At 35.8% G+C, this 12,399-nt stretch overlaps 1 protein-coding gene across 1 annotated transcript in view; it reads left to right on the top strand.

Moving 5' to 3' along the window:
* KCNN2 (potassium calcium-activated channel subfamily N member 2) overlaps nt 1–12,399 on the top strand; it is a 216,339-nt gene that overhangs the window by 25,844 nt on the left and 178,096 nt on the right. The window contains exon 4 of the mRNA XM_044657609.1: nt 9,446–9,864. Within this exon, the coding sequence (XP_044513544.1) occupies nt 9,446–9,864 (419 nt within the window). The remainder of the gene's footprint in view (nt 1–9,445; nt 9,865–12,399) is intronic.

Genomic DNA, 12,399 nt, shown 5'->3' with positions numbered 1-12,399 from the left:
GTGACTTCTTTGAAGAATCATATTTGTTTAGGAATATATATTCTGGCATAGTTCTTTTTAAAATAATTTTTAAAAATTTGAGGCTGTATCACATATACAACACACAGCAACTTATGAAGATCTCTGTTCAAATTATACCTCTAATACATACTATGTGACCTGAGCAAGTCATCTCTCTTCTTTCCTCATCTGTATAATAACAATAAGGTGGTTAGGTGGCAGCAGTGGATAGAATGCTGAGCTCAGCCAGAGATCAAATCTAGGCTCAGATACTTGGTAATTATGTGATCCTGGGCAAGTCACCTAATTTCATTTGCCTCCGTTTCCTCATCTATAAAATGAGCTGGAGAAGGAAATGGCAAACTACTCCAGTATCCTTGCCAAGAAACCCCCAAATAGGATCATGAATAGTTGGTCACGACTGAAATGACAACAACAAAATAGTGATGATAACAGCAACTACCTCACAGGGTTGTCATGAGGATCAAAAGATCAAATTTTAAAACACTGCAAACTTTAAAGCAAAAGTAAGTTAGTGTTATTGTTGATATCACTGATTTATATATCATTCAGTTCTCATCAGATCACATGTCAAGTATTGTGTTTAGTTCTGGGTGCCTAAACATTTTAGGAAGCACATTGTTAAGTTGGAAAGCATCAGGCATGGTAAAAGGTCTCAAGTACATGCTGTGAGATCTTCTAAAAGGACTGGAAACGTGAAGACTAGGATGTCTGTCTTTAAAAGAGAACTGTTACTTTGAAGAGGAATTTTATTTCTACTTAGCTTCAGAGGAAAGAATTAGGACTAATGTGTGAAAGATGCCAAAAAAAAAAGAATTTTACGTTTGATATAAATGAAAACTTCCTAACAATATAAGCTATCCAAAAATGGAATGTAAACTGCTTTGAAAGGTAGTAGGTTCCTTTTCATTAGATTTTTCTCTAGTAAATGTTGACTGATCAAGTTATGTTGTAATGGGAATTCTTGTTCAGATCGAACTAGATGGCCTCAAAGGACTCTGAGAATTCCGAGATCCATTAGTTCTCAATGTTAATCTTTAGAAGCTTACCATCATCATAAATTTTAAAGTCTTTTATATTTCTTCAGTATACAAAAGGTTTTATGCCAAATTGATACTGAAAGTGACAGGACTGGTTGTGAGCTAATTTTCATAGCTGTCTTTGGCCTGCTAGGTGATATTGAACAAAATACTATCTTTTTTCTTTATCTGTAAAACAAAAATTAAACCCACGAAAGAATTCACTGCTTTGAGATCCTAAGTGAAAGGCAAGATTTAGCCCTTAAGTAAATCCAACGGCTTTGGCATTAAATCTAAACTTGTTTGTTGGCATTCTGGTACTCTTCCATTCACATGCTGAATATCCTTTTGGTTTTCTATCTCCATTACCAGGAAAAGGGATTGGGCATTCATTCTTCTCAGTCCCTTGTGTTTAAAGAAACTATAGGACAGGAAATATTTAGGCCAATGTACAGATTTTGAGATAAAAAGTTACTAATAGTTGTAACCAAGGGTTTTTTTGGAGGAGGGATGGATGTGTATGAAGATACCATTTTAGACTATTCTGATTTCACTGAACTATTATCTTTGCATGATAGCACTGATGGCAGCATTCAATTTGAATATGAATTTGAAAAATATTTCTAAGATTTACAAACTCAAAGATCCTTAAATGAGATGGGTATTTGTATTATAGAAAAGATTTACTCATTATGAATAGCATAGATGCTCTTAGATTAAAAAAGAAATGTCCTTAGGTACCATACACCATATTTCTATTCATACTGCTGCTTCTTTTGCCCAATTAAAATTTGAGGGTTTTCTCCCCTCAGTCTTAAAATGATGTAATTCAAATTCCATAAAAAAAGCATATTGGTGTGTTATTTATAGAAGAAAATATCATAAAATCAAGTTCTGTAGTAATAACAAGCCTTGATTAGTAAGAGAGGGTTGTATGTTTTCTTCTTCTCCAGTGACTTCTTATTCTGTCATAAGGAAATGAAGAAGCAATTATGAACAATTTGATGGAAGAAAAAAAACTTTAAATAATTCTTATGAAATGACTGTATAGAGAGGTCGACCATGTTCAACATTAATATAATTGACTTCTGTTTGTACCCATTAAACATTTGTTAGCTATGTGGCCATAAAAAAGTCATATAACCACTCCAAGCCTCAGTTTCCTCATCTATAAAATTGAAATAATGATACTAAAATTAACTAAAATATAAGGTTAGTGTCAGGAAAGTAAACCTTAAAATACTATGAAAATGTCAGTTGTGGATTTTATTACTTTTTCACACTTGAATTTCTTTGAATCTGATCTTTTCCTGAATATTTTCTTTCATCAAGAGCCAAGAAGTAGAATAATGGGGATTGTTCAAGGAAAGACACAGAATTAAAGGCATCAGAAAAGAACCTAAGGCAAACTGTAAAAGGTCAATCAAGGCATATATTAAAAAATCTATTCTCACTTCCCTTCTCTTTTTCCTATTTTTTCCTTGCTCCTAATTTATAAAGTGACAATGGCAACAAGAAAAGCAAGTCAAAAGCAGGAAAAACTATGATATGCTGTAAGAAGGCAGATATGATTTGCCCCAATTATGCCAATTTCAGGGTTGAAATACTAAAGAAAGAGGAGCCCATACTAACTTAGTCATTAGTAAGTTTTACTAGGGTTAATTAGGTTCATTGAGAGAGGTTACTCACAAGAAGCCAATTGTCCTGGCAGCAGGACAAGGTAAAATGGATCCCTGCACCAATTTCAGGTCAGACCAAGAATTATATAGAAACAGAACAAAGAAGGCATAGTGCCAGGGATGGCCTAGGGTCATGTGCAGTAGTTAGAGTTTTTTTTTCTGTTTACATTTTTTAATTGTTTATTTGATACTTTAAAATTCTTAGCTGTCTCCCACTCTCCCTCCCCTACACACACTAAAGAAGATGCCATTTGATTCCCCCCCAAAATTATATATGTTTATATACATATAAACATATGTATAAACTGTGTCTTGTTAGTTACTATCTGTTCTTTCTCTTGAGGTAGACATACACGTTATTCTTCAAACAATATTTCTGTTGCTTTATATAATATTCTCTTGGCTCCATTTATTTTGTTTTTCAAAATTTCATGTAGGTATTTCCATGTTTTTAAAAAATTAACCTGCTTATCATTTCTTATGGTGTAGTAGAATTCCATCACAATCATATTCCACAACTTGTTTAGCCGTTCCCTAATTGATGGGCATCCCCTCAATTTCCAGTTCTTTGCCACCACAGAAAGAACTTCTATAAATATTTTAGAATATAGGGTCCCTTTTTCTCTTATCACCTAGGGAAACAAACCCAAAAGTCATATTGCTGTGACAAAGGATATATACAACTTTATAATCCAAATTACTCTCCAAAATGATTGGGACAGTACACAATTCCACCAACATTATGAGTGTCTCTATCTTCCCACATTGCTTCCAGCATTGTCATTTTGCCCTTTTATTGTTTTAGCCAACTTGAAAGGTAAGAAATGATATTTCAGAGTTGTTTTTATTTGCATTTCTCTGATCAATAGAGCATTTTTTCCATGTGGTATATATAGCTTTGATTTCTTCATCTAAAAACTGTCTCTTCATTCATTAATTGGAGAATGCTATATATTCTTATACTTACATTTACTCAAGGTACTTCATATTCTCTGTGTAATCATAGATCATGTTCTCAGGCCCTGATTCTGTGTGTGTGTGTGTGTGTGTGTGTGTGTGTGTGTGTATGCACATATTTCACATATCAACAAAAGGAAGAGCTAAAAACAACCAGGGGAAAGATAAGAAAGCAGGTAGAATATGAATAGAGAAAGACACTGAGGGATATATCTATCAATTTCCCTTGATGGCCCAATCAAGTTTTTAACCATAGCAAAATCAGGTTTTGTCCATCTTTGTTCTACATGAATTGAATGAATAAAAATTCTAATGGGGGAGACAACACACATAGTAGGTTTTAGATGCAAGTAAGATGAAAAATCTTAATAGTCCCTAGAGTATATAACAAAATACATCTTGTTAGTCTTATTTTCACCAATAAAACTGTAGACATTTCTGATATTTGATAATGCCAAGGACTTTGATGACAATTTTATTTTCAGGTCATCAATAATCATAGCTGTTGAGATGTCAGAGACTATAGTACTTACAAAAGCAGTTACCGCATTGCATATCCACAGGATTGGTTCTTCAGATGATACCTAAGGGACTGGGTTGGAAGAAGGGCTAATAGTCTGGAAATGCTTCTTTTCCTCAGGATTTTGGGCCCAGGCTTTTATGATGGTAGTCTGAGGGAAGGCAGTGCTCAAGGTTTAACTTTGCTTGGCAATGAGATTTTTAAAAGAGATGTGCCCTAAATTTTGGGTGTAAATTGTGAATGTATATTGATTTTCCGTAATTTGATTTCTTTGGATAGCAATTATTAAAATATTTTAGGATTTACTGCTTAAATATCCTAAATTCTTGTCATAGTGCATTTTATCATGTAGAAAGGAATTTATAATTGCAAGGTCTGTCTAGAAGCTTAACCAGTGGGGCCTAATTAATGATATATATGTTGTAATGCAGGATTACTGCAAGAATCTCTTGCATTTGCAAAACCACCTGAAGCAATCCTGACAGTTAAGGAAACGGAATGTTGACCCAGCCTGGCCCTGGTCTCATGGCCAAAAACCATTAGAGCTGGGACTATAAATATTCTTGGAGAACCAACTGTGGGGCTGATTTCCTTAACCTGACCCAGACATCCTGCTATCCCCTGCATCTTCCCCTTGGGCCCTGGGAGGAGGGATTTTGGTGGGAGGAGAAAGTAGGAATTAGTTTACTTAGGCAGGCAGGGACACCCCTAAACCAAGCCATCACCCTCATCTGTTAACCTGCTAGACCAGGGGTCTGCAATGTATGGCTCTCAAGCCATAGCTGGCTCTTTTGAGGGCCAGATATGGCTCTTTCTACAGGAGCCATAAAGTCAATTTTTTTTCCAGGCACGGTTACAGGAGTGTGCACTGTGAGCACTGTATGGCTCTCACGAAATTACATTTTAAAAAATGTGGCATTTATGGCTCTCACGGCCAAAAAGGTTGCTGACCCCTGTGCTAGACCTTTCTATATCAGGGCAGTGAAATTTATCCCTGGCTGAGGGGCTAGTTCCTTCAGCCTGACCTCTACCTTCTGAGACCCTCTCCTAGCTCTGGCTTCACCCTTAGCAACAGTTTCCCAGACCTTAACTCTCTTCCCTCAGCTTATCCTTGCCTTCAATAAACCCCTTGGCCTTTATTCAAAGAGCTTCTGTTGATTCATTTTATACTATCAACTAGGGCCAAGGCTGAAGAGGGAAAGATAGCTTTCCCTTGTTTCCTGAGGGGCTAACCAGGCATCCATCTTGCTCAGGAAGTGAACCAAGTTTCACTTCCTGTTGGCTTTCCGTTTCCATCAGGAGGGAGGGGCATCTCACTCCTTACCTCAAGGAGATTAGAGATAACAGGGAGACCAATTGAAACATCTCAGCTCAGGGCCACACAACCCTGGCTGAACTAAATAGTCCTCTACTGAAGTTATAGTTTCCCTACCTAGAAGACTCAATTGGTACCACCCCTACCCTCTAATATAAATCTCCATTAGCCACTATTTATTTACTTATTACAATGTTTAAAAATGAAACTGCTGACTGAGGCCACTGCAAGTTTATGTTATAATTTGCTATTATACCTTTAATGTGGCAAAAAAACCTTCCCTAATTGCCTTGCTATTCTACTCACCACAGTTAGTATTAACAAATCTTTTCATTCTTCCTCAAGCATCCCACGGTATATCCAAAACCCATCTAAATAGAGACCCCTCACCTCATACTTCACTAAAAAAATTGAGGCCTTTCTTCAAGAGCACCCTCTTTTTCCCACTTCTTCCTCGTCTCACTTCATTCAGTTGACTCCTCCTTCACATCTCACACGAAGATGTGGTCCTTCTTTTTGTGAGGCAAACACCCCTATGTCCCACTTGCTTTATCCCACCTCAGATCCTTCAGCAGATAAACCTCATTATCTTCCCTACTTTCTTGCTAATCTTCTGTCTCTCCCTATCTAGTGGCTACTTTCCTATTACTTATAAGCATTCCCATTTCTTCCCCGCCTCCATCTTTTTTGGGAGGAATTATTTTATTTTCCTTTTATTGTAATTATTTTATTTATTTAGAATATTTTTCCTTGCCTCCATGATTCATGATTTCACCCCCCCCCCCCTTACCTCCTGCTGGAAGTTGACAAGAAATTCCACTGGGTTATAAATGTATCATTGTTCAAAACCTATTTCCATATCATTCATATTTGCAATAGAGTGATCTTTTAACACCAAACCCCCAGTCATATCCCCATCAAACCATGTAATCAATCATGTTTTCTTCTGCATTTCTGCTCCCATGGTTCTTTCTCTGATTGTGGATAGCGTCCTTTCTCATAAGTTCCTCTGGATTGTCCTGGATCATTGCATTGCTGCTAGTAGAAAAGTCTTATTACTTTCAGTTGTGCCACAGTGTGTCAGTTTTTGTGTACAATGTTCTCCTGGTTCTGCTCCTTTTGCCCTGCATCAATTCCTGGAGGTTGTTCCAGTACATATAGAAATCCTTCAGTTCGTTATTCCTTTTAATACAATAGTATTCCATCATCATCAGATACCACAATTTGTTCAGCCATTCCCCATTCAAAGGATACCCCTTCATTTTCCAATTTTTTGCTGCCACAAGGAGTGCAGCTATGAATATTTTTGCACACATATTTTTCCTTATTATATCTTTTCCTCCCTCCATCTTTAAAAGACCTTCATAATATTCTCATAACCTATCATTATGTGTCTTTTTTTCTTTTAAACCCTTTGCTTCCATCATAGAATTAATACTATGCAATTGGTTCCAAGGCAGGTAATTGAGGGTAAATGACTTTTCCAGGATCACACAGCTAGGACATGTCTGAAGCTAGATTTGAACTCAGGATATTATTATTATTATTTATATTTATTTATTATTATTTGTAATAATAATTATTATATGATTGTTATATATATATTATTATATAGAGTAGAATGAATGGGAGTAAAGCATAAGAAAACTTTGTAGGAAAGGGTTAGCTTATGAAAGGTTTTAAGTGCCAAATACTACTTAGGCAGCTGGATGAAGGATGGACTGTAGTAGGGAGTGATTTAAAGCAAGAATTCCAACCAGGAGGCTATTGCAACAATCTAGGCAAAATGTTAAGGATGATATCAGAGTGGTGGTTTTGTCAGAGGAGAGACAAGGACATGAATAAGAGATTTCATGAACATATAATCTCGCACATACATAGTTATTTGAATGTTTATTTCTCCATTAGAATATGAGTTCCTTAAGGATGAGGAAGATTTTCTGGATCAAGAATGATTTTCTTGCCTTTTTTTTTTAAACCCTTACCTTCCATCTTGGAGTCAATACTGTGTATTGGCTCCAAGGCAGAAGAGTGGTAAGGGTAGGCAATGGGGGTCAAGTGACTTGCTCAGGGTCACAGAGCTGTGAAGTGTGTGAGGTCAGATTTGAACCTGAGACCTCCTGTCTCTAGGCCTGGCTCTCAATCCACTGAGCTACCCAGCTGCCCCTTGCTTGCCTTTCTTAGTATTTCCAGGGATTAACAGTGTCTGGAACATAGAACCACAGTAATAAGGCAACTAAGTGGCACAGCGGATACAGTGCTGAGCATAGAGTCAGGAAGATTCCTCTTCCTGAGTTCAAATCTGGTTTCATTTACTAGATGTGTAATCCTGGGCAAGTCACTTAACCCTGTTTGCCTTTCTTTCTCATCTGTAAAATGGGGACTCAATATAGAAGGAAATGGCAAGCAACTTCAGTATCTTTGCCCAAAAAAACCACATGGACAAGTCCATGGAGCTTACAAAGAGTCAGAAATCACTGAGCAACAAGATGATATCTATATATAATTTCAGAAGAAGAATTTCATGGTTCCAAGTTGGGGGAGATTTTTCCTTACTGGAACCAATAGCAAGGAACCCACTAGAAACTTTTTTATACTAGGAAATATTAGAGTAGGAGTCAATCAAATCAGTGAATCAATCATCCCCCACCCTGACCCTCCACTTAAAGCAGTTAACAAGATACTATAGCCTTGATGACTTATTAGGTAAGAACACTTCTATGAATTTTTGCCTTGTCTTACCTGGGCCCAGGGACCCATGATACTTCTCCATCATCTCTGCACTTTGATCCTATTATAAGACCATCTCCATCTCACTGAAAACTTGGAATTTACCCCCTGGATCCCCCAGCTTTAATAGGTGAGATTTTGCCTTGTCTGGCTGGGACACAGATCTCCATATCATTTGGCCATCATCTCTCCACTCTGATCCTATGCAGGTACACTCCTACCTCATTTTCCAGCACTCCTTTTTATGTTATCCTCCATTAGGTTGTAAGAAAGATCCTTGATGCAAGGATTGTCTTATCGTTTGTATTTCACTCCCCAGTGATTAACACAGTACCTGACATATTTGTCACTTAATAAATAATTTCTCGCTTAATAAAAGCACTTAGTAAATGTTGCTCTATTTAACAGCCTAACTTAATCAAGATGGGGAAAAAAAGTGCTTCAAGTCCCTGGATAAAATGGAAAAAAAAAAAAGCTATACAGAAGTGTGTTGGAGATATACATAGCAAGCTAATCCAGATTCCAGCATTTGAGAAGTGGACCAGCCTAGAGGACCGCTAAGCCCCTGAGAGACAGTTGTGGGAGTGGATAGGGAGCAAAAGATCCTTAACTCAGTGTTGACCTTCCTTCTGAGACTGTCTTTGATTTACAATCAAAGTTTATTGTGTCTACTTAGTTATTTTAATGTTGTCTTCTCCATAACAATGTGAGCTATTTAAGGAAAGGAGAGTGTGTTGTCTTTATTTGTATCCTCAGTACATATTGTAAGTGCTTTTTGCCAGTTTGATTGTAAAATCATAGGCTCATCGAATCATAAATTTATAATTTAAGCCATCTACTCCAACTTCCTTACCTTTTCAAGGTGAGGAAACAGAAGCACAAAAAAGAAAAACTTTCTCAGTTGCACACAGATAGTAAATGATTGAAATGGAATTCAGATCTAGGTTCTCTTCCTCTAAATTTTACTCTCTTCTATGTCAGACAATTGCCATCAAATCAAATATTCCTCCTCTGGATTCATCCTTATTAATTTGGGACAAAAGCCATTTCCAAAAATAGTTTACTTAACCAGTATATTTTTACAAATTGATAGTGTTTCTGTTTTCCAGAATTCTGCTATTAATCACCTCATTTATATTAAAAATATATACTTGTAGGACATTTGTTTGATACTGAAGATGATTTTTTCTACTTTATTTTTCAGTTGTTCATGGTGGACAATGGAGCAGATGACTGGAGAATAGCCATGACTTACGAGCGTATTTTTTTCATCTGCTTGGAAATACTGGTGTGTGCTATTCATCCCATCCCTGGAAATTATACATTCACATGGACAGCCCGGCTTGCCTTCTCCTATACCTCATCCACAACAACTGCAGATGTGGATATCATTTTGTCTATACCAATGTTCTTAAGACTATATCTTATTGCCAGAGTTATGCTTTTACATAGCAAACTTTTCACTGATGCCTCCTCTAGAAGCATTGGAGCTCTTAATAAAATAAACTTCAATACTCGTTTTGTTATGAAGACTTTAATGACTATATGTCCAGGAACTGTACTGTTGGTTTTTAGTATCTCCTTATGGATAATTGCTGCGTGGACTGTCCGAGCCTGTGAAAGGTAAGTTCATTTATTTCCATGAGAATATGAAGTATGCTATTGTTTCCCTGTAAGCAGAAACAAGAATAAGGTGACAGGATTCAGGCACATTTAGTCCTTCTTTTGTTGTTTCTGATACTGTTCTCTTTTTTTTTAAAAAAAAATTTCTTCCTGATTTTAGAGATTCGTGTATGTGTGTGCGTGCGTGCGTGCGTGTGTGTGTGTGTGTTAATAACTATAACTACTTTTGAGGTATTTTCTAGTTGGTTATAAGTTTAGAATATTGTCATCACAAATATATGCATGATTTCTTTCTCATTTGCTCTATATGGAGTTTCTAGTCAAAGAGTTACTTTAGCCATGGTTTAGGACTATGAAACCTATAAATTTTATTTTTACTGGAAATACTAGTTTAAAAGAGATTTTGAATCATCTCTAATCCCTGTGATCCCAAATACAACACTGCAGTTCCACTATGGGCATATCCTATTAAAAAAACTTAAAATCCCAAGTCCAAGTTAAACCCTTTCCAGGCTCAGATTCCCCAAAAGTAAGAATAACCCCATCCAGAAGGACCATCTCCTTCTTCTATAGACTAGATTAGGAATTTAAAGCCTATGAGAATTGTAGGAATGAGACTTATCTTTTGGAAGTATACAAAATCCTAGACTTAAAAAAAATCATTTGAAATAATCTACCCTAGTCTTTTTTTTTCAAACAGATATGATCTTATCCCTGTTTTTAAAATAAAGTAACTCTAACACCTAAAGAAGTCCAATAGTCTTTTCAATTACATCACTTTGGAAGTTTGGGCCTACATCTAATGGCTCAATACAAGTGTCTCTTTGTTCCTCCCATGTTTTTGAGGAGAACCAGAAGTGAACCAGAGACCATGGTGATGTTATACTTTCTACGTTACTGCTGGTAACAATCAATTGATAGAGCTGTGGCTGAAGTATCTAAAGAGAATTGATACTTTTTTCTCTGTCTCCTTACTGCCTACAGCTTTGAATGCTGTGAAGTTGTGAAGTAGAGAACTGGCACGTGCTAAAGTAAAAATGAGAAGTTTTACTGAGGGGAAAACCTCTGAATGTACCTTAGAAATAATTGGCTATTGCTGCTTTCACAGGGAGTAAAACTGGTACACTGTCAAAAATTGTGTAAATACCTTTGAACTTTGCCTAGGCCTTCCTTAATTTTGGTTTTCTAATTGATGGACCAAAAGTAAAATTTTTTAAAAAAGAAAAAATATATGAAAATTAATTCTATATATTTTGTGATGATCTAGAGACTTTGAAATCAAACTGAAGAAATAGAGGACACTTCTTATTTGTACAGCCTATATTCTTAAGATATAAAATAATCCTGTTTAGAGAGCTACAGTGAGACTAAAAATGTTTTAAAATAATCCTACAGCCAATAAATCAGTGCACCATAATTTCATAGTCAAATCAACAAGCATGTATTAAGTATCTCATATTCCAAGCATTGTACTAAGTGCTAAGGATACAAAGAAATATAAGACAGTTCCTGCTCTTAAGGAACTCTTAGTCTAATGGGGGAGACAAAGTGAAAATAATTATATACAAATGGGACATATATAAGTATGCATATATATATATATATATTAAGTTGGAAATAATCTCGGAGAGGAGGCATTAAGATTAAGGAGTAGGAAAGGCTTTTTTGTAGGTGTGATTTTAGCTAAAACTTAAAGAAAGCTAAGAAATGTAGGAAATATTAGATAAGGAGAAAGAGTTTGAGGCATGATGGAGAGCCAGTGAAAATATTTGGATTTAGAAGATAGAATGATTGAAGAATGATTTGTACTATTCAATAGAAATTTAATTAAAAAATAAGGATAAGTCCCCCAAGCATAACTAGATATACTGGTATGGTATGGTGTAGAATAAACATTCTTTTGTAGTAGTAGCAATATTTTTTTATTAATCATTAAGATTTTATTTTATTGATTAATTATAAAAAATTTTCCATGGTTACATGATTCATATTCTTTCCCTCCCCTCCTTTCTTCCCCCTCCCATAGCCAATGCACAATTCCACTGGGTTTTACATATGTTATTGATCAAGACCTATTTCCATATTATTGATATTTGCAGGGTGATGGTTTAGACTTTAGAGTCTACATCCCCAATCATATCTCCATCGACCCACATGGTCAAGCAGTTGTTTTTCTTCTGTGTTTCTGCTCCCACAGTTCAGTAGTAACAATATTAATTAATAATCATCTCCATTTTATAAATGAAAAAAGTGAGTCACTGAGAGGCCAAGTCCTCAGTTTTCCAACATTGCACAGTTAATAAGCCATGGTCTTCTGGTTACAATACTAATTTCTTTTTTCTGTTTCACTGATGCCCCTCATAATAACAATAACTTTATGTAATATTTTCAGGTTGACAAAGCACTTCTCTCATAACTCAAATATTTTTTTAAATTCTTTTGGATTCTTTTGATAAAAACCAATAAGCAATCAATTAATAAATATTTATTAAGTGCTTAATGTGTGGAAGGCCCTATACTTGCTATACTTGCTTG

The sequence above is a fragment of the Gracilinanus agilis genome, chromosome 1 (genome assembly GCF_016433145.1).
Source record: "Gracilinanus agilis isolate LMUSP501 chromosome 1, AgileGrace, whole genome shotgun sequence".
NCBI lineage: Eukaryota > Metazoa > Chordata > Mammalia > Didelphimorphia > Didelphidae > Gracilinanus > Gracilinanus agilis.
Note: the sequence above shows the minus strand (reverse complement) of the source record. Positions and strands in the feature narration are given on the sequence as shown.